The sequence below is a fragment of the Drosophila tropicalis genome, unplaced genomic scaffold (assembly GCF_018151085.1).
Source record: "Drosophila tropicalis isolate 14030-0801.00 unplaced genomic scaffold, ASM1815108v1 contig_1072, whole genome shotgun sequence".
In the NCBI taxonomy this organism is placed as follows: domain Eukaryota; kingdom Metazoa; phylum Arthropoda; class Insecta; order Diptera; family Drosophilidae; genus Drosophila; species Drosophila tropicalis.
The window spans coordinates 642,592-666,074 of record NW_027172436.1 but is presented as its reverse complement, the minus strand read 5'-3'; the positions used below and the strand labels follow the sequence as shown (position 1 = coordinate 666,074).

Sequence of the window (23,483 nt, the reverse complement as noted above, 5' to 3'; positions counted from 1 at the left end):
ATATTTAAACATATAATTATTATCTTCCTTGTTTTGAAAGTGAGGGTGAGCAAAATTATAGGTGCTATACTAATATCGAAGGAGTAATGAACTAATCGATAGTTCAATCTCAAGAAATTTTTCTGAAGGGATAGAAAAATCTTGTCGTCCTAGACCTAATCATCTATATCAAATCCAAAACGAAACGACTGATCTCAACAAACTCCTAAACTGAACTAGCTTTGTTTCATCGGTCAGAATTCGGACCTCGCCAAATATCTGCAGTTCCAGATGATTAAGCAGTCACTTCAATAGTATATGCTGAAATATTTGTTCTATTGTTATTAAAAAGAAATGGACAAAATCAATAAACTACAATGCCAACGCCGACATCACAAGCTTAATATGCCTTACTGGTCGTAAATTCGAAATAATCAAATTGACGAATTCCAATAAAAAACCACAGCCTATAATATACGTCTGTCATTATATTGTAGAGTTTGTATATGTTTCTAAATATATTCACCAATTCATGTTAAAGCTCCTCATCACTGGTCAGAACTCGGATTCTCCAAATATCTGCATTCCTAATAAATAAGTTACTCAAACAACCATCCATGAATACAAAAAGAAAGCGAAATGAAAAGAAAATAAAAATTTTGATAGCAAAGGAATAGATAAAAAGACTAGGGATTTCATTAAGAGATAGAATAAGAAGTAGGAGAAGGAAAAAAAGGAACCTGAAATTCTTGAACAACTTAGCTCAGCCTGAATCCTATAGAGAAACACGGTTGAACCGAAATACTGTAACAAGTCTAACAAGGCCTCTTAGTTGGGCGCCAAAATTATGTAATGTACACAACCGGAAATAATTCCAGATCATGTACATCCCCTCTTAGTCAAAAAAAAAAAAATCTATCTTGATCAAAGAGGAGGTCGGGTTCGGCCTAAATAGGTGGCCTCTCTCTTGCAGTCCCTGTACATCAGATGTTACGATAGGCAAGAGCACCACAAATCAGGCCGAAGCCAACACATACGGGCTTAATGTATTGAGAAGTTTGGATCCGGTTGGGACTTCTGGCTGTCGGCTAGCTAACAGTCTTTGGGGGGGTTCTTTGGACCAACATGTTCTCAACACACCCGTATTACATAAAATAAAACAAAGTCCCTGTTGCACTAATATTACACAATTACTCAATTGAAAGAAATGAACTAAGAGATAGAAAAAAAGGGATATTAGTATCGTACGAATAGGGAAGCTACTAAGGTGTTATTGTAGCTTCTTAACCCACCCAACCAATGATTTTCCCATCGCAAGATTCTGGAAAATCCCAATATAATCAGCTCACCGCTCACATGTCGCCACAAGGAAGATTACGCACTCTTTACTCAAACATTATAAACGATATTTATTCACGAGGGTTACGGAATACTAAAATACTTCGATAAGTCGGAAACATAATCCGAGTGAACTAAACTAAAATGATGATTATTATAATAAACGATACTCAAATTAAATATTTGGATCATTTCAGGCATCCAAAAGCCAAATTGGGAATAATATGTTTTGTTTTGTTGAATCTTAATTGTAAGGTGGATATATATAAAATTATAGATATTCAAAATAAAAATGACAATTGAAATTTGTAAATATTCAATTTAAATTATGATTTCAAATATAAATGGCGACTCTGCTCACACAGTCAAAGGCGATTATCGATAGCGATTTAAGTTTAACACAAGGATTGACAATTTCCTTTTCTTTTCAATACTTCCAATACTTTTTTAAGTTTACTGTACTCGAGATGGTTTTTCTTATTTGCAGATTAATTGACAATGAACTCTCTTTCTTTTTGCATAAAAAAAACAGGGAAATACCAGATCGATCATGATTTATGGTTTAGAACTTAGGACTTACCCATCCGTCCGGTCCGTCGAAGGCCTTCGTCGTCCGCTGGATGATGCTTAGGAATAAAATATTAGGTTAAATCAAGCGACTGGCATTCCTATGCAACAAATTCGGTCCACGGGACTCCCAATCCGCAACGAAAAAACTTTCTCTGCCCGTATCCGATTCGGGCGGCTATTCCAAGCTAATCAACTTCCTCGAAAAGTCTCTGTGCCCTTCACGGTGTGCAGCTTTTGAGCGGTGTCTCAACAGAAAAATATCTTTTGCAAATTTACAGAATTTCAACTGTGATTCCTTTTTCCAGGTTTCCAAAATACAAATCAATTATGGCTAATTTTCAAACGAACTTGTTAGAAATTTACAATGATTCAAATATCCACAAAAAATATAACTTACGATAATAAGATTCACAAAACTCTATAATAATAGTTGTCCTTGATGCTCCAAATTAGTATAAAGTTAATCATTAGGCTTGATGGCCCAGAAAATTTCAGATTTAAATTTATATATTTTTTTTCTCGAGGAGCGGCGTGGTTAAGGCGTCTAACCAGGGCGGAAGTTCGTCAGAAAAGAGTGTGACCAATGCATGCGATCGCGCATGATACCTATTCGCTAGGGTTGCACTAGTAGAACTTTCGAACTTCCAAGCTCAGCTGATCATTATTATCGACGCACTTACCCAACCCTTACCGAAATTCAAATTAACGCCTTAATTTTAAAAAATAAAACTAACGGCAGAAACTGGGCACTACAACCACAGGATAATACTAGAGCTTGCTTCGGAGTATTAACCTGAAAAAGACAGTTACTGCCTAATATCCTTAGCATGATAAGTTCCTAGCAGTTTGCCATTCAAATCTTCCAACACGTAATAACAGTTTCCTAATCTCTCTCTTATTCGGGACTTTAACCATAGCAAGTTCAATTTGGCATTAACACATTTTTGAAAGTTGCTTTGACCAAAATTACGTCTAAAGACTTCTTGTCCAACCTTGAAATTAACCTCCTTGGTTCTCAGGTTATATACCTTTGCATTGTGCTCCGCTGTTTTTGCTATTTTTTTCTTGAGTAAATTACGGCGTAATGCTAACTGATCGTCCTTTCGCAATACGTTATTCGGTTCATTTAGCATATTTATTCTTTCGAGAAGAGTGTATTGGGAACCATGTGTGGCCATGTCAAAGCCAAACAAAGCATGGAAAGGAGAGCATCCTATACTCTGATGATACGAATTCCTTAGTGCACAGCTTATAGCGGGTATATGTAGATCCCATTCGCGCTGGTCCTCTTTGAGATAGGCGCGGATTGCTGCAATGATAGATCTGTTCACTCTCTCAGAGGCATTCGACTGTGGGGAATAAATTGCTGTATACACATATTTTATGCCCAATGTCGTTAACCATGCATTAAATTCGCTTGCCTTGAATTGTGAACCATTGTCGCTAACCAATATCTCGGGAACTCCATATCGAAAGAATATATTATCTTGCAGATACTCTTGAATCACATTGCTTTTAAATACTTTAAGGGGTTGAAGCCAATGATACTTAGATAAATGATCAACCACTATCAGAAGTCCGATGTGGCCACGTTTGCTTCTCGGATATGGTCCCAAAAAGATCAATATATAATCGTTGAAAAGGTCTCTCTGATACTACAGCTTTACCCATCGGTGGCTTTAAGATTTGGTTGTGAGCTTTCGTTGACTTGCACGTCTCGCAATTCCGGATATAATCGCGCACTTGTATCACCATGCCGGGCCAATAGAATGTACGACGTACGAGCTCCAAAGTTTTTGCCATCCCGCCATGTGCAGATATTTTATCTTCATGCGCTCTTTTGATAACTTCCTTTGATAAACTTTGTGGAATCCATAGTTTCCAAATATTGATTTGGCTGAACTCTGCTCCATCATCATGTTCCGTGCGTATATATACAAACTGATCCATTATTTTCAAATCCGGATATCTGTCTTGTTCTTTTTCAATTTTCTCTCTCAGTTGTTGATATTCGTCGTCATTGAAACTAGGTGAGTTCAAATCGACTAAGGGGCGGAGTTCTTCCAAAGCACACACATCTTCCGAAAACATTCTGGACAATGCGTCTGGTACTACATTATCTTGACCTCTTCGGTGACTTACTTCAAACTTGTACCCTTGCAGCTTCATCGCCCATCTCGCAAGTCTTCCTTTCAAATCCGATTGTCGCATTAACCAAACTAAACTGGCGTGATCGGTTATAACTTCGAATTCTTGTATTTCAAGATAACAGCGGAATTTTTCTATTGCCTCCAAAGCAGCCAAGCACTCGCGTTCTGTCACGCTATAATTTCGTTGAGCTGTCGTTAACTTCTTCGACATAAACGCTATAGGTTTCTCAGCTCCTTCTTCGTCCAATTGTACCAACATTGCGCCAATGCCGTAGTTGCTTGCATCACAATGCACGTAGAATTTCTTGTTAAAGTCTGGATTGATCAAGATCGGTGCCGAGGTTAACTTTTCCTTAAGTTCTTCGAAGGCAACTTGAGCTTCCTGTGTCCATAAAAATTTCTTTTTCTTGGTTAGCAATTGGGTAATCGGAAATGTAATGTCAGAAAAATTATCAATGAATCTACGATACCAACCAACAACACCCAAGAAACCTCTGGTCTGTTTTATAGTTTTCGGAACCGGCCAATTTTTTATTGCTTCTATTTTGGCAGGGTCTGTTGAAATTCCTCCTCTTCCTATAATATAGCCCAGATATGGTACTTCTGTAACACAAAACTTGGTCTTTTCTATATTTAACGTTAGATTTGCCTTTCTAAATTGCTGAGACATACGAATCAGAATCTCCAAGTGAGTATCAAAGTCTTCTGAAACAACGCAGAGATCGTCTAGGTATCCGAACACACAATATTTCAGATCTGCTGGGATTAGATCGTCTATCAAACGCGCCATGGTTTGCGAAGCGTTGCATAATCCGAACGGCATTACGGTGAATTGATAAAGGGGGCGGCCGGGTATCGTGAAAGCTGTTATGGGTTTGGATTTTTCTGAAAGAGCAATTTGCCAGTAGGCATCTTTCAAATCGATTTTTGTTATAAAATTGGCCTTTGGCAGTCGCGCGAAAATTCCATCTATGCTTTGCAGAGGGTATGCATCCTTTTTTGTGACTTCATTTATTTTTCGTGCATCCAAACATAATCGTACTTTGCCGGGTTTTACCACCATACGCATAGGAGAACTCCAAGGACTATTGGCTCTCTCGATCACTCCCATTTCTAACATTCGGTCGATTTCTTTATACATCAACTTTTCAACCGCTGGCGACACAGGGTAGAAGCGTTGCTTGATTGGAGTTGCTTCTTTGATCTCTATGTCATGAACAATAAGTGGAGTTCGACCTAATCCTTGTTGTTTAAAATCCGGAAACAATTGAATAACATCACTTAATCTTTTCTCCTGCTCTGGTGTTAATACACATTTCTTTTCGTCATCAACCGAGTGAATATTTTTGTCTAAAGTGGGAGTCTTACAACGAAATGAAAATTCTGGACATAACTCAAAAGATTTCCAGAAATCGATTCCCAAAATAAGTCGTTTTGCTAATGACGGGATAATAAAAAGAGAAAGAGGTTTTCGCTTGCTTTCATATTGCACCTCTGTTCTTACTATTCCGGTAACTGGATGTCTTTTCCCATCAGCTGTGGCCACACTTGATATAATAGTTGAAAATCCAGGGTATTTCGTCCAGTCTTTTGCTGCTAAATCTGATCCGATGCAACTGATATTGGCTCCAGTATCTAATAGATCAAGCTCAGAAAATTCGAGAAATTTAACTGGAGCGTAGAAACGGCCATCTGCGGCTTCATTGATCATAGACGATATTATTAGTTTTTGGGCATCTTTTACTTTCTTCCAAAAGCGACGCATACGTTCGCTCGACCGACTTCTAATGAACTGGGAAGTTGCAACTTCCTGTGCGAAGATTTTGTCTCGAATCGCTAAATAGTTTTGCCGACGTTGATGGTATGGTAGTCTGGGATATGGCTGTATTTTATTTTCTCGCCGATTCGTTTCGTTATTATCTGTCAAATCTGGTGTTTTGTTCTTCGTCGCTGTGTTATTGCTATCATCTACTGAGGGTTCACTCGATTGCGACGGAATGATGGGCCCTGATTGGAGTTTTTCGAACGAGCTAGACATACATCGCATTGTAGTTTGTAAACATTTTTTGTTCCACATCCTTTCCAGAAAATGCGGCGCTCTTCTAAGCACATGTCCCATCTGTATCCTTCGATGTCACAATTCCAACAAATGTATTTCTTTTCCTTGACGTGAAATGCATTTAGCTCCGGTTGAATATCTTCCTCCTCGGGCTCTTCATCTGTATCTTCAAGTAAAGCGATATTCTTTCTAACGTTTGTATATTTTGTGATGCGTTTTCCTGATTCTTCACGGAGAAATTGCTCTCGGCGGTGCACCAATTGGCGAAGTTTAGATACCGATTCTATGGGAACGTATAATAACGCTTCTCGTACATCAGAAATAAGGTTTCTTTGTAGCTGATGAATGAGTCGTTTTTCCTCCATAGGTATTGTCAATCTCGATACCAAAATCATTACGTCTTCATAGTAAACATCAAATGCTTCACCAATCCTCTGTTTTCGGTTGCGGATTTCTTCAAGAATCAAATCATCATCCTTAAAATCGTCATATTCCTGATTCAAATCCAGACAGAATTCTTCCCAAATAACTTCGTCATGGTCTTTTCGATAGCGCCAATACCATTCCTTGGTTCTACCGGTTAATAATAGGTGCAAATTTCTGCACACCGGTGTAAAATCACTCTGAAAGTTATCTACAGTTAACGCTTTTATTCTGTAAAGAAATTCTGAAACTGTAGGACCTTTAGGAGACGCATCAAATTTAATACCCCAACTTTGTACTAGTTGGGCATCTTTTCCAGTATTAATGTAATGGTGAGATGTTGAATTCGATCTTGGCGTTAGAGCGCGATGCTGATCGTGGTTACTAGATTGTCCAACTGAATTATTTAAATTCAAATTTCCTAGTCTCTGATCAATTAAATATTCCATTCTCTCAAAAATTGCATCCACATTTACCTCAGCTGCTCTGCCTGAAGTTGATTGTTGCTGCGACCGAGCTGAACGCCGGTTGTGTTGATTCGAGTTCTCCTGTTTACGTGCCGTTGAAGCTTTTGGTTTTCTTCCCCTAGCTCCTGATTTTAATGGACAAGCCGGAGATGCTACATTATTTGACTGTGAGTGAGCTCTAGTATTATGGGTCTTCTTGTTTCTATTATCTATGTGACCCTCCGCTTGCTCAGACATTATGAACTGGAATAAATCTTTCTGGTGGCATACTTTCTTACAGCAATGACATTCCTGATGTTCTTGTATATAACTTTCTATACACTCTTGGTGAAAAATATGATTACATTTAGTAATCCTAAGCCCTTCTGTTTCAAAAATTACTTTCGAACAAATTGTGCATTCTGCTTCTGGTAGCACACTCAATTCTTCATTACTTCGAATTACTGGCATTTTGATTATTTTTCCACAAAAAAAATTACTTTAGATAGTTTATTTAATTTGTTTTAATATATTTAAACATATAATTATTATCTTCCTTGTTTTGAAAGTGAGGGTGAGCAAAATTATAGGTGCTATACTAATATCGAAGGAGTAATGAACTAATCGATAGTTCAATCTCAAGAAATTTTTCTGAAGGGATAGAAAAATCTTGTCGTCCTAGACCTAATCATCTATATCAAATCCAAAACGAAACGACTGATCTCAACAAACTCCTAAACTGAACTAGCTTTGTTTCATCGGTCAGAATTCGGACCTCGCCAAATATCTGCAGTTCCAGATGATTAAGCAGTCACTTCAATAGTATATGCTGAAATATTTGTTCTATTGTTATTAAAAGAAATGGACAAAATCAATAAACTACAATGCCAACGCCGACATCACAAGCTTAATATGCCTTACTGGTCGTAAATTCGAAATAATCAAATTGACGAATTCCAATAAAAACCACAGCCTATAATATACATCTGTCATTATATTGTAGAGTTTGTATATGTTTCTAAATATATTCACCAATTCATGTTAAAGCTCCTCATCACTGGTCAGAACTCGGATTCTCCAAATATCTGCATTCCTAATAAATAAGTTACTCAAACAACCATCCATGAATACAAAAAAGAAAGCGAAATGAAAAGAAAATAAAAATTTTTGATAGCAAAGGAATAGATAAAAAGACTAGGGATTTCATTAAGAGATAGAATAAGAAGTAGGAGAAGGAAAAAAGGAACCTGAAATTCTTGAACAACTTAGCTCAGCCTGAATCCTATAGAGAAACACGGTTGAACCGAAATACTGTAACAAGTCTAACAAGGCCTCTTAGTTGGGCGCCAAAATTATGTAATGTACACAACCGGAAATAATTCCAGATCATGTACATCCCCTCTTAGTCAAAAAAAAAAAAAATCTATCTTGATCAAAGAGGAGGTCGGGTTCGGCCTAAATAGGTGGCGTCTCTCTTGCAGTCCCTGTACATCAGATGTTACGATAGGCAAGAGCACCACAAATCAGGCCGAAGCCAACACATACGGGCTTAATGTATTGAGAAGTTTGGATCCGGTTGGGACTTCTGGCTGTCGGCTAGCTAACAGTCTTTGGGGGGGTTCTTTGGACCAACATGTTCTCAACACACCCGTATTACATAAAATAAAACAAAGTCCCTGTTGCACTAATATTACACAATTACTCAATTGAAAGAAATGAACTAAGAGATAGAAAAAAGGGATATTAGTATCGTACGAATAGGGAAGCTACTAAGGTGTTATTGTAGCTTCTTAACCCACCCAACCAATGATTTTCCCATCGCAAGATTCTGGAAAATCCCAATATAATCAGCTCACCGCTCACATGTCGCCACAAGGAAGATTACGCACTCTTTACTCAAACATTATAAACGATATTTATTCACGAGGGTTACGGAATACTAAAATACTTCGATAAGTCGGAAACATAATCCGAGTGAACTAAACTAAAATGATGATTATTATAATAAACGATACTCAAATTAAATATTTGGATCATTTCAGGCATCCAAAAGCCAAATTGGGAATAATATGTTTTGTTTTGTTGAATCTTAATTGTAAGGTGGATATATATAAAATTATAGATATTCAAAATAAAAATGACAATTGAAATTTGTAAATATTCAATTTAAATTATGATTTCAAATATAAATGGCGACTCTGCTCACACAGTCAAAGGCGATTATCGATAGCGATTTAAGTTTAACACAAGGATTGACAATTTCCTTTTCTTTTCAATACTTCCAATACTTTTTTAAGTTTACTGTACTCGAGATGGTTTTTCTTATTTGCAGATTAATTGACAATGAACTCTCTTTCTTTTTGCATAAAAAAAACAGGGAAATACCAGATCGATCATGATTTATGGTTTAGAACTTAGGACTTACCCATCCGTCCGGTCCGTCGAAGGCCTTCGTCGTCCGCTGGATGATGCTTAGGAATAAAATATTAGGTTAAATCAAGCGACTGGCATTCCTATGCAACAAATTCGGTCCACGGGACTCCCAATCCGCAACGAAAAAACTTTCTCTGCCCGTATCCGATTCGGGCGGCTATTCCAAGCTAATCAACTTCCTCGAAAAGTCTCTGTGCCCTTCACGGTGTGCAGCTTTTGAGCGGTGTCTCAACAGAAAAATATCTTTTGCAAATTTACAGAATTTCAACTGTGATTCCTTTTTCCAGGTTTCCAAAATACAAATCAATTATGGCTAATTTTCAAACGAACTTGTTAGAAATTTACAATGATTCAAATATCCACAAAAAATATAACTTACGATAATAAGATTCACAAAACTCTATAATAATAGTTGTCCTTGATGCTCCAAATTAGTATAAAGTTAATCATTAGGCTTGATGGCCCAGAAAATTTCAGATTTAAATTTATATATTTTTTCTCGAGGAGCGGCGTGGTTAAGGCGTCTAACCAGGGCGGAAGTTCGTCAGAAAAGAGTGTGACCAATGCATGCGATCGCGCATGATACCTATTCGCTAGGGTTGCACTAGTAGAACTTTCGAACTTCCAAGCTCAGCTGATCATTATTATCGACGCACTTACCCAACCCTTACCGAAATTCAAATTAACGCCTTAATTTTAAAAAATAAAACTAACGGCAGAAACTGGGCACTACAACCACAGGATAATACTAGAGCTTGCTTCGGAGTATTAACCTGAAAAAAGACAGTTACTGCCTAATATCCTTAGCATGATAAGTTCCTAGCAGTTTGCCATTCAAATCTTCCAACACGTAATAACAGTTTCCTAATCTCTCTCTTATTCGGGACTTTAACCATAGCAAGTTCAATTTGGCATTAACACATTTTTGAAAGTTGCTTTGACCAAAATTACGTCTAAAGACTTCTTGTCCAACCTTGAAATTAACCTCCTTGGTTCTCAGGTTATATACCTTTGCATTGTGCTCCGCTGTTTTTGCTATTTTTTTCTTGAGTAAATTACGGCGTAATGCTAACTGATCGTCCTTTCGCAATACGTTATTCGGTTCATTTAGCATATTTATCCTTTCGAGAAGAGTGTATTGGGAACCATGTGTGGCCATGTCAAAGCCAAACAAAGCATGGAAAGGAGAGGATCCTATACTCTGATGATACGAATTCCTTAGTGCACAGCTTATAGCAGGTATATGTAGATCCCATTCGCGCTGGTCCTCTTTGAGATAGGCGCGGATTGCTGCAATGATAGATCTGTTTACTCTCTCAGAGGCATTCGACTGTGGGGAATAAATTGCTGTATGCACATGTTTTATGCCCAATGTGGTTAACTATGCATTAAATTCGCTTGCCTTGAATTGTGAACCATTGTCGCTAACTAATATCTCTAATATCGAAAGAATATATTATCCTGCAATTACTCTTGAATCACATTGCTCTTAAAAACTTTAAGGGGTTGAAGCCAATGATACTTAGATAAATGATCAACCACTATCAGAAGTCCGATATGCCCACGTTTGCTTCTCGGATATGGTACCAAATATATAATCGCTGCATGCGATCGCGCATGATACCTATTCGCTAGGGTTGCACTAATAGAACTATCGAACTTCTAAGCTCAGCTGATCATTATTATCGACGCACTTACCCAACCCTTATTGAAATTCAAATTAACGCCTTAATTTTCAAAAATAAAACTAACGGCAGAAACTGGGCACTACAACCACAGGATAATACTAGAGCTTGCTTCGGAGTATTAACCTGAAAAAAGACAGTTACTGCCTAATGTCCTTAGCGTGATAAGTTCCTAGCAGTTTGCCATTCAAATCTTCCAGCACGTAATAACAGTTTCCTAGTCTCTCTCTTACTCGAGACTTTAACCATAGCAAGTTCAATTTGGCATTAACACATTTTTGAAAGTTGCTTTGACCAAAATTACGTCTAAAGACTTCTTGTCCAACCTTGAAATTAACCTCCTTGGTTCTCAGGTTATACACCTTTGCATTGTGCTCCGCTGTTTTTGCTATATTTTTCTTGAGTAAATTACGGCGTACAGCTGATCGTCCTTTCGCAACACGTTATTTGGTTCATTTAGCATATTTATCCTTTCGAGAAGTGTTTTGGGAACCATGTGTGACCATGTTAAAGCCAAACAAAGCATGGAAAGGAGAGGATCCTATACTATGATGATACGAATTCCTTAGTGCACAGCTTATAGCGGGTATAATAAGATCCCATTCGCGCTGGTCCTCTTTGAGATAGGCGCGGATTACTGCAATGATAGATCTGTTTACTCTCTCAGAGGCATTCGACTGTGGGGAATAAATTGCTGTATGCACATATTTTATGCCCAATGTGGTTAACCATGCATTAAATTCGCTTGCCTTGAATTGTGAACCATTGTCGCTAACTAATATCTCGGGAACTCCATATCGAAAGAATATATTATCCTGCAGATACTCTTGAGTCACATTGCTCTTAAATACTTTAAGGGGTTGAAGCCAATGATACTTAGATAAATGATCAACCACTGATCAGAAGTCCGATATGCCCACGTTTGCTTCTCGGATATGGTCCCAAATATATAATAGCTGAAAAGGTCTCTCTGATACTACAGCTTTACCCATCGGTGGCTTTAAGATTTGATTGGGAGTTTTCGTGACTTGCACGTCTCGCAATTCCGGATATAATCGCGCACTTGTATCACCATGCCAGGCCAATAGAATGTCCGACGTATGACATGTGCAGATATTTTATCTTCATGCGCTCTTTTGATAACTTCCTTTGATAAACTTTGTGGAATCCATAGTTTCCAAATATTGACTTGGCTGAACTCTGTTCCATCATCATGTTCCGTGCGTAAATGTACAAACTGATCCATTATTTTTAAATCCGGATATCTGTCTTGTTCTTTTTCAATTTTCTCTCTTAGTTGTTGATATTCGTCGTCATTGAAACTAGGTGAGTTCAAATCGACTAAGGGGCGGAGTTCCTCCAAAGCACACAAATCTTCCGAAAACATTCTGGACAATGCGTCTGGTACTACATTATATTGACCTCTTCGGTGACTTACTTCAAACTTGTACCTTTGCAGCTTCATCGCCCATCTCGCAAGTCTTCCTTTCAAATCCATTAACCAAACTAAACTGGCGTGATCGGTTATAACTTCGAATTCTTGTAGTTCAAGATAACAGAGGTATTTTTCTATTGCCTCCAAAGCAGCCAAGCACTCGCGTTCTGTCACGCTATAATTTCGTTGAGCTGTCGTTAACTTCTTCGACGTAAACGCTATAGGTTTCTCAGCTCCTTCTTCGTCGAATTGTACCAACATTGCGCCAATGCCTTAGTTGCTTGCATCACAATGCACGTAGAATTTCTTGTTAAAGTCTGGATTGATCAAGATCGGGGCCGAGGTTAACTTTTCCTTAAGTTCTTCGAAGGCAACTTGAGCTTCTTGTGTCCATAAAAATTTCTTTTTCTTAGTTAGCAATTGGGTAATCGGAAATGTAATGTCAGAAAAATTATCAATGAATCTACGATACCAACCAACAACACCCGAGAAACCTCTGGTCTGTTTTATAGTTTTCGGAACCGGACAATTTTTAACTGCTTCTATTTTGGCATGATCTCTTGATATTCCTCCTCTTCCTATAATATAGCCCAGATATGGCACTTCTGTAACACAAAACTTGGTCTTTTCTATATTTAGCGTTAGATTTGCCTTTCTAAATTGTTGAGACATACTAATCAGAATCTCCAAGTGAGTATCAAAATCTTCTGAAACAACACAGAGATCGTCTTGGTATCCGAACACACAATATTTCAGATCTGCTGGGATTAGATCGTCTAGAAAACGCGCCATGGTTTGCGAAGCGTTGCATAATCCGAACGGCATTACGGTGAATTGGTAAAGGGGGCGGCCGGGTATCGTAAAAGCTGTTATGGGTTTGGATTTTTGTGAAAGAGCAATTTGCCAGTAGGCATCTTTCAAATCGATTTTTGTTATAAAATTGGCCTTTGGCAATCGCGCGAAAATTCCATCTATGCTTTGCGGAGGGTATGCATCCTTTTTTGTGACTTCATTTATTTTTCTTGCATCCAAACATAATCGCACTTTTCCGGGTTTTACCACCATACTCATAGGAGAACTCCAAGGACTATTGGCTCTCTTGATCACTCCCATTTCTAACATTCGGTGGATTTCTTTATACATCAACTTTTCAACCGCTGGCGACACAGGATAGAAGCGTTGCTTGATTGGAGTTTGTTCTTTGATCTCTATGTCATGAACAATAAGTGGAGTTCGACCTAATCCTTGTTGTTTAAAATCCGGAAACAATTGAATAACATCACTTAATCTTTTCTCCTGCTCTGGTGTTAATACACATTTCTTTTCGTCATCAACCGAGTGAATATTTTTATCTAATGTGGGAGTCTTACAACGAAATGACAGGACATAGGACTGGACATAACTCAAAAGATTTCCAGAAATCGATTCCCAAAATAAGTCGTTTTGCTAATGACGGGATAATAAAAAGAAAAAGAGGTTTTCGCTTGCTTTCGTATTGCACCTCTGTTCTTACTATTCCGGTGACTGGATGTCTTTTCCCATCAGCTGTGGCCACACTTGATATATTAGTTGAAAAACCGGGGTATGTCGTCCAGTCTTTTGCTGCTAAATCTGATCCGATACAACTGATATTGGCTCCAGTATCCAATAGACCAAGCTCAGAAAATTCGAGAAATTTAACTGGAGCGTAGAAACGGCCATCTGCGGCTTCAGCTATTATTAGTTTTTGGGCATCTTTTACTTTCTTACAAAAGCGGCGCAGAACTGGAAAGTTGCAACTTCCTGTGCAAAGATTTTGTCTCGAATCGCAAAATAGTTTTGCAGACGTTGATGGTATGGTAGTCTGGGGTATGGCTGTATTTTATTTTCTCGACGAATCGTTTCGTTATTATCTGTCAAATCTGGTGTTTTGTTGTTCGTCGCTTTATTATTGCTAACATCTACTGAGGGTCCACTCGATTGCGACGGAATGATGGGCCCTGATTGGAGCTTTTCGAATGAGCTAGACATACATCGCATTGTTATTTGTAAACATTTTTCTTTCCACATCCGTAGCAGAAAATGCTGCGCTCTTCTAAGCACATGTCCCATCTGTGTCCTTCGATGTCACAATTCCATCAAATGTATTTCTTTTCCTTGACATAAATTGCATTGAGCTCTGGTTGAATGTCTTCCTCCTCGGGCTTTTCATCTGTATCTTCAAGTAAAGCGATATTCTTTCTAACGTTTGTATATTTTGTGATGCGTTTTCCTGATTCTTCACGGAGAAATTGCTCTCGGCGGTGCACCAATTGGCGAAGTTTAGATACCGATTCTATGGGAACGTATAATAGCGCTTCTCGTACTTCAGAAATAAGGTTTCTTTGTAGCTGATGAACGAGTCGTTTTTCCTCCATAGGTATTGTCAATCTCGATACCAAAATCATTACGTCTTCGTAGTAAACATGAAATGCTTCACTAATCCTCTGTTTTCGGTTGCGGATTTCTTCAAGAATCAAATCAACATCCTTAAAATCGTCATATTCCTGTTTCAAATCCAGACAGAATTCTTCCCAAATAACTTCGTCATGGTCTTTTCGATAGCGCCAATACCATTCCTTGGTTCTTCCGGTTAATAATAGGTGCAAATTTCTGCACACCGGTGTAAAATCACTCTGAAAGTTATCTACAGTTAACGCTTTTATTCTGTAAAGAAATTCTAAAACTGTAGGACCTTTAGGAGACGCATCAAATTTAATATTCCAACTTTGTACTAGTTGGGCAACTTTTCCAGGATTAATGTAATGGTGAGATGTTGAATTCGATATTGGAGTCGGAGCGCGATGCTGATTAGATTGTCCAACTGAATTGTTTAAATTCAAATTTCCTAGTCTCTGATCAATTAAATATTCTATTCTCTTAAAAATTGCATCCACATTTACCTCTGCTGCTCTGCGCTGGTTGTGTTGATTCGAGTTCTCCGGTTTACGTGCCGTTGAAGATTTGGGTTTTTTTCCCCAAGCTAATGATTTTAATGGACAAGCCAGAGATGCTACATTACTTGACTGTGATGGAGCTCTAGTATTATGGGTCTTCTTCTTTCTATTATCTATGTGACCATGATTTATGGTTTAGAACTTAGGACTTACCCATCCGCCCGGTCCGTCGAAGGCCTTAGTCGTCCGCTGGATGATGCTTGGGAATAAAATATTAGGTTAAATCAAGCGACTGGCATTCCTATGCAACAAATTCGGTCCACGGGACTCTCAATCCGCAACGAAAAAACTTTCTCTGCCCGTATCCGATTCGGGCGGCTATTCCAAGCTAGTCAACTTTCCTCGAAAAGTCTTTGTGCCCTTCACGGTGTGCAGCTTTTGAGCGGTGCCTCAACAAAAAAAATATCTTTTGCAAATTTACAGAATTCCAATTGTGATTCCTTTTTCCAGGTTTCCAAAATACAAATCAATTATGGCTAATTTTCAAACGAACTTGTTAGAAATTTACAATGATTCAAATATCCACAAAAATATAACTTATGATAATAAGATTCACAAAACTCTATAATAATAGTTGTCCTTGATGCTCCAAATTAGTATAAAGTTAATCATTAGGATTGATGGCCGAGAAAATTTCATTTAAATTTATATATTTTTTCTTAAGGAGCGGCGTGGTTAAGGCGTCTAGCCAGGGCGGAAGTTCGTCAGAAAAGAGTGTGACCAATGCATGCGATCGCGCATTTTACCTATTCGCTAGGGTTGCACTAGTAGAACTATCGAACATCTAAGCTCAGCTGATCATTATTATCGACGCACTTACCCAACCCTTACTGAAATTCAAATTAACGCCTTAATTTTCAAAAATAAAACTAATGGCAGAAACTGGGCACTAAAACCACAGGATAATACTAGAGCTTGCTTCGGAGTATTAACCTGAAAAAAGACAGTTACTGCCTAATGTCCTTAGCGTGATAAGTTCCTAGCAGTTTGCCATTCAAATCTTCCAGCACGTAATAACAGTTTCCTAGTCTCTCTCTTACTCGAGACTTTAACCATAGCAAGTTCAATTTGGCATTAACACATTTTTGAAAGTTGCTTTGACCAAAATTACGTCTAAAGACTTCTTGTCCAACCTTGAAATTAACCTCCTTGGTTCTCAGGTTATACACCTTTGTATTGTGCTCCGCTGTTTTTGCTATATTTTTCTTGAGTAAATTACGGCGTAATGCTGATCGTCCTTTCGAACGTTATTTGGTTCATTTAGCATATTTATCCTTTCGAGGTGTTTTGGGAACCATGTGGACCATTTAAACAAAAAAGCATAAAGAGAGGATCCATACTATGATGATCGAATTCCTAGTGCACAGCTAACGGGTATAATAAGATCCCATTCGCGCTGGTCCTCTTTGAGATAGGCGCGGATTGCTGCAATGATCTGTTTACTCTCTCAGAGGCATTCGACTGTGGGGAATAAATTGCTGTATGCACATGTTTTATGCCCAATGTGGTTAACCATGCATTAAATTCGCTTGCCTTGAATTGTGAACCATTGTCGCTAACTAATATCTCGGGAACTCCATATCGAAAGAATATATTATCCTGCAGATACTCTTGAATCACATTGCTCTTAAATGCTTTAAGGGGTTGAAGCCAATGATACTTAGATAAATGATCAACCACTGATCAGAAGTCCGATATGCCCACGTTTGCTTCTCTGATATGGTCCCAAATGATTAATATATAACGCTGAAAAGGTCTCTCTGATACTACAGCTTTACCCATCGATGGCTTTAAGGTTTGGTTGGGAGCTTTCGTTGACTTGCACGTCTCGCAATTCCGGATATAATCGCGCACTTGTATCACCATGCCAGGCCAATAGAATGTACTACGTATAATGTGGGAGTCTTACAACGAAATGAAAATTCTGGACATAACCCAAAAGATTTTCAGAAATCGATTCCCAAAATAAGTCGTTTTGCTAATGACGGGATAATAAAAAGAAAAAGAGGTTTTCGCTTGCTTTCGTATTGAACCTCTGTTCTTACTATTCCGGTAACTGGATGTCTTTTCCCATCAGCTGTGGCCACACTTGATATATAAGTTGAAAATGCAGGGTATTTCATCCAGTCGTTTGCTGCTAAATCAGATCCGATACAACTGATATTGGCTCCAGTATCTAATAGACCAAGCTCAGAAAATTCGAGAAATTTAACTGGAGCGTAGAAACGGCCATCTGCGGCTTCATTAATTATAGACGATATTAGTTTTTGCGCTTCGGAGAAATTGCTCTCGGCGGTGCACCAATTGGCGAAGTTTATATACCGATTCTATGGGAACGTATAATAGCGCTTCTCGTACTTCAGAAATAAGGTTTCTTTGTAGCTGATGAAAGAGTCGGTTTTCCTCCATAGGTATTGTCAATCTCGATACCAAAATCATTACGTCTTCGTAGTAAACATGAAATGCTTCACTAATCCTCTGTTTTCGGTTGCGGATTTCTTCAAGAATCAAATCATCATCCTTAAAATCGTCATATTCCTGTTTCAAATCCAGACAGAATTCTTCCCAAATAACTTCGTCATGGTCTTTTCGATAGCGCCAATACCATTCCTTGGTTCTTCCGGTTAATAATAGGTGCAAATTTCTGCACACCGGTGTAAAATCACTCTGAAAGTTATCTACAGTTAACGCTTTTATTCTGTAAAGAAATTCTAAAACTGTAGGACCTTTAGGAGACGCATCAAATTTAATATTCCAACTTTGTACTAGTTGGGCAGCTTTTCCAGGATTAATGTAATGGTAAGATGTTGAATTCGATATTGGAGTCGGAGCGCGATGCTGATTAGATTGTCCAACTGAATTGTTTAAATTCAAATTTCCTAGTCTCTGATCAATTAAATATTCTATTCTCTTAAAAATTGCATCCACATTTACCTCTGCTGCTCTGCGCTGGTTGTGTTGATTCGAGTTCTCCGGTTTACGTGCCGTTGAAGATTTGGGTTTTTTTTCCCCAAGCTAATGATTTTAATGGACAAGCCAGAGATGCTACATTACTTGACTGTGATTGAGCTCTAGTATTATGGGTCTTCTTCTTTCTATTATCTATGTGACCATGATTTATGGTTTAGAACTTAGGACTTACCCATCAAATCATCATCCTTAAAATCGTCATATTCCTGTTTGTAATCCAGACAGAATTCTTCCCAAATAACTTCGTCATGGTCTTTTCGATAGCGCCAATACCATTCCTTGGTTCTTCCGGTTAATAATAGGTGCAAATTTCTGCACACCGGTGTAAAATCACTCTGAAAGTTATCTACAGTTAACGCTTTTATTCTCTAAAGAAATTCTGAAACTGTAGGACCTTTGGGAGACGCATCAAATTTAATATTCCAACTTTGTACTAGTTGGGCAGCTTTTCCAGGATTAATGTAATGGTGAGATGTTGAATTCGATATTGGCGTCGGAGCGCGATGCTGATCGTGGTTACTAGATTGTCCAACTGAATTATTTAAATTCAAATTTCCTAGTCTCTGATCAATTAAATATTCCAATCTCTCAAAAATTGCATCCACATTTACCTCAGCTGCTCTGCCTGAAGTTGATTGTTGCTGCGACCGAGCTGAACGCTGGTTGTGTTGATTCGAGTTCTCCGGTTTACGTGCCGTTGAAGCTTTTGGTTTTCTTCCCCTAGCTCCTGATTTTAATGGACAGGCCGGAGATGCTACATTACTTGGCTGTGATTGAGCTCTAGTATTATGGGTCTTCTTGTTTCTATTATCTATGTGACCCTCCACTTGTTCAGACATTATGAACTGGACTAAATCTTTCTGGTGGCATACTTTTTTACAGCAATGACATTCCTGATGTTCTTGTATATAACTTTCTATACACTCTTGGTGAAAAATATGATTACATTACATTCGAACAAATTGTGCATTCTGCTTCTGGTAGCACACTCAATTCTTCATTACTTCGAATTACTGGCATTTTGATTATTTTTCCACAAAAAAATTACTTTAGATACTTTATTTAATTTGTTTTAATATATTTAATCATATAACTATTATCTTCCTTGTTTTGAAAGTGAGGGTGAGCAAAATTATAGGTGCTGTACTAATATCGAGGGAGAAATGAACTAATCAAATTGACGAATTCCAATAAAAAACACAGCCTATAATATACGTCTGTCATTATATTGTAGAGTTTGTATATGTTTCTAAATATATTCACAAACTCATGTTAAAGCTCCTCATCACTGGTCAGAACTCGGATTCTCCAAATATCTGCATTCCTAATAAATAAGTTACTCAAACAACCATCCATGAATACAAAAAGAAAGCGAAATTAAAAGAAAATAAAAATTTGATAGCAAAGGAATAGATAAAAAGACTAGGGATTTCATTAAGAGATAGAATAAGAAGTAGGAGAAGGAAAAAAAAGGAACCTGAAATTCTTGAACAACTCAGCTCAGCCTGAATCCTATAGAGAAACACGGTTGAACCGAAATACTGTAACAAGTCTAACAAGGCCTCTTAGTTGGGCGTCAAAATTATGTAATGTACACAACCGGAAATAATTCCAGATTATGTACATCCCCTCTTAGTCAAAAAAATCTTTCTTGTTCAAAGAGGGCAAGAGCACCACAAATCAGGCCGAAGCCAACACATACGGGCTTAATGTATTGAGAAGTTTGGATCCGGTTGGGACTTCTGGCTGTCGGCTAGCAAACAGTCTTTGGGGGGGTTCTTTGGACCAACATGTTCTCAACACACCCGTATTACATAAAATAAAACAAAGTCCCTGTTGCACTAATATTACACAATTACTCAATTGAAAGAAATGAACTAAGAGATAGAAAAAAAGGGATATTAGTATCGTACGAATAGGGAAGCTACTAAGGTGTTATTGTAGCTTCTTAACCCACCCAACCAATGATTTTCCCATCGCAAGATTCTACAAAATCCCAATATAATCAGCTCACCGCTCACATTTCGCCACAAGGAAGATTACACACTCTTTACTCAAACATTATAAACGATATTTATTCACGAGGGTTAAGGAATACTAAAATACTTCAATAAGTCGGAAACAATCCAATATAACTAAACTAAAATGATGATTATTATAATAAACGATACTCAAATTAAATATTTGGATCATTTCAGGCATCCAAAAGCCAAATTGGGAATAATATGTTTTGTTTTTGTTGAATCTTTATTGTAAGGTTGATATAAAAAAATTATAGATATTCAAAATAAAAATGACAATTGAAATTTGTAAATATTCATTTTAAATTATGATTTCAAATATAAATGGCGACTCTGCTCACACAGTCAAAGGCGATTATCGACAGCGATTTAAGTTTAACACAATGATTGACAATTTCCTTTTCATTTCAATACTTCCAATACTTTTTTAGCTTTACTGTACTCAAGATGGTTTTTCTTATTTGCAGATTAATTGACAATGAACTCTCTTTCTTTTTTGCATAAAAAGTTAGGGAAATACCGATCGATCATGATTTATGGTTTAGAACTTACCCATCCGTCCGGTCCGTCGAAGGCCTTCGTCGTCCGCTGGACGATGCTTAGGAATAAAATATTAGGTTAAATCAAGCGACTGGCAACGAAAAACTTTCTCTGCCCGTATCCGATTCGGACGGCTATTCCAAGCTAGTCAACTTCCTCGAAAAGTCTCTATGCCCTTCACGGTGTGCAGCTTTTGAGCGGTGTCTCAATAGAAAAATATCTTTTGCAAATTTACAGAATTCCAATTGTGATTCCTTTTTCCAGGTTTCCAAAATACAAATCAATTATGGCTAGTTTTCAAACGAACTTGTTAGAAATTTACAATGATTCAAATATCCACAAAAATATAACTAACGATAATAAGATTCACATAACTCTATAATAATAGTTGTCCTTGATGCTCCAACTTAGGGGCCTTGATGCTCCTTGATGCTCCTTGATGCTCCAACCATTAGGCTTGATGGCCGAGAAAATTTCAGATTTAAATTTATATATTTTTCTTGAGGAGCGGCGTGGTTAAGGCGTCTAGCCAGGGCAGAAGTTCCTCAGAAAAGAGTGTGACCAATGCATGCGATCGCGCATGATACCTATTCGCTAGGGTTGCACTAATAGAACTATCGAACTTCTAAGCTCAGCTGATCATTATTATCGACGCACTTACCCAACCCTTATTGAAATTCAAAGTAACGCCTTAATTTTCAAAAATTAAAAATTCAGCATTGTTTGGTGGCCCCAAATCATCGCATTTTCGCCACTCGTGTTGATCCTGCAGCAAATAGTCTGGACCGTGTAGCCAAGTTTCATGTTTATTGGCTTTGTTTGTTTTAGTAGCAAGATCTGCAGGGTTAAGGTTGGTTGGAACCCAGTTCCATTGGCTAACGTTTGTGAATTCCAGTATTTCGCCAACGCGGTGCATGACGAATTGCTGAAACTTTCGTGGATCCATACGAAGCCATTTGAGAACAGTCTTTGAGTCGGACCAATAACAACTTGAATTAATTGACAAACTTGATTTGCGTTGGATTCGGTTACTCAGCTTTGCTCCGATCACTGCGGCCTGCAGTTCCATCCTTGGTATAGATAGTGGACTCAACGGTGCCACTTTCGCCTTGGAGGCCACGAAGCTAAGGTAGGTTCTTTTCCCCTGGCGTATCCGAAGGTAGCAGACTGCTGCGTATGCCAATTCGCTGGCGTCAACGAACGTGTGTAACTGGACATCATGGACTTGATCGCTGCTATCGAAGTAACATCTCGGGATGGTTAATCCGGCGATTATTGTATCCATTTGGGTAACAATGCGTCGGGCAAACTAGTGTCCCAGCCAATGCCGCTTCTCCAGACAGGATCCGTTTCCATCGTATCCATTTGGGTAACAATGCGTCGGGCAAACCAGTGTCCCAGCCAATGCCGCTTCTCCAGACTCTTTGTAGTAGGATTTTCAGCTCTATTGTAAAGCATGAGATGAAGCCGAGTGGGTCGTACATTGACATAAGTACTTGCAAGAGCTCGCGTTTGGTTGGTGTTTTGTCGCTGTCCAAAACGTTGCGCTTCAACCTGGCGAACTTGCAGATGAATGTGAATACGTCGGAGTTCGGCACCCAGTATAAGCCGAGTACCTTTTCTGTGGCGGTGCTGCATGGATATCTCTGACTGGAGTTGCGATGTTTCCGACTTCTACGTAGTCGTCGCCACTGTATATAAAATCATCCACGTAGTGGTAGTCCTTCACGGCTTGTGCTGCTTGAGGGTACTGTTGGCAGAATCGATCTGCATTTTTGTCGCGAATAAAGTGTGCAATGCAGGGTGCGCAATTGATTCCGAAAGTAAGTGCTTCCGTCCCACTCGGAATGAGAGCAAGACGTCAAACAGGGAGTTGAGGGAGATCTGGGCCAGCCGGACCTTCTCTGGTTTATTTGGATTTTTAGTTATGAAGGTTGGTAGATACCATGTCCGTCTGTTTGGTGCAGCTATTTCTTCCGGCGTCAGCATGCGAGCATAGCCCTTTTCGACGAGGTTCTCGATTTGCTTGGTGATTTGCTCCTTCAACTGTGGTTGTCGGGAAAATTGCTTTTGTAGGCATTTAAGCGGTTTTAGTGCGTTTGCGTAGCTATCAGGTAATAAAACTTCAGGGTCTTTCCACATTAGACCGACCTCGTACCTGCCATTCTTCAGGGAGGTAGTAGATTCAAGTCTGGTTATAGCTTGAGTTTCTTCTGGTGATGTTAGCGGTTTTGCTGTGGTAGCGTCTAATGAGAACGCATGTTTGATGATCTCATGCAGCTTGGCGTCTGCGTCCCTGCATCCACACATGTGAACGCTCACATTAGCTCTAGTGGCCCCTGATGGCGTGGAGCTTTTTAGTGCCCATCCCAGTCGCGTCTTTGACGCTATTGGTTTGTGCCATGCCCCCTCTTTGATTTTAAGGGGTACGGCGAGGTTCCAGTTATTTGTGCCGATTA

At 38.6% G+C, this 23,483-nt stretch overlaps 1 protein-coding gene across 1 annotated transcript in view; it reads right to left on the bottom strand.

Annotated features, from left to right (window-relative positions):
* Positions 1-22,296: 22,296 nt before the first annotated feature.
* The window catches only part of LOC137572709 (uncharacterized), a 43,208-nt gene continuing 42,021 nt past the window's right edge, over positions 22,297-23,483 (bottom strand). Inside the window, exons 6-9 of the mRNA XM_068284493.1 lie at positions 23,176-23,320; positions 22,867-23,070; positions 22,521-22,715; positions 22,297-22,446 (exon numbers count right to left, since the gene is read on the bottom strand). Coding sequence (XP_068140594.1) covers positions 22,297-22,446; positions 22,521-22,715; positions 22,867-23,070; positions 23,176-23,320 — 694 coding nt within the window. The remainder of the gene's footprint in view (positions 22,447-22,520; positions 22,716-22,866; positions 23,071-23,175; positions 23,321-23,483) is intronic.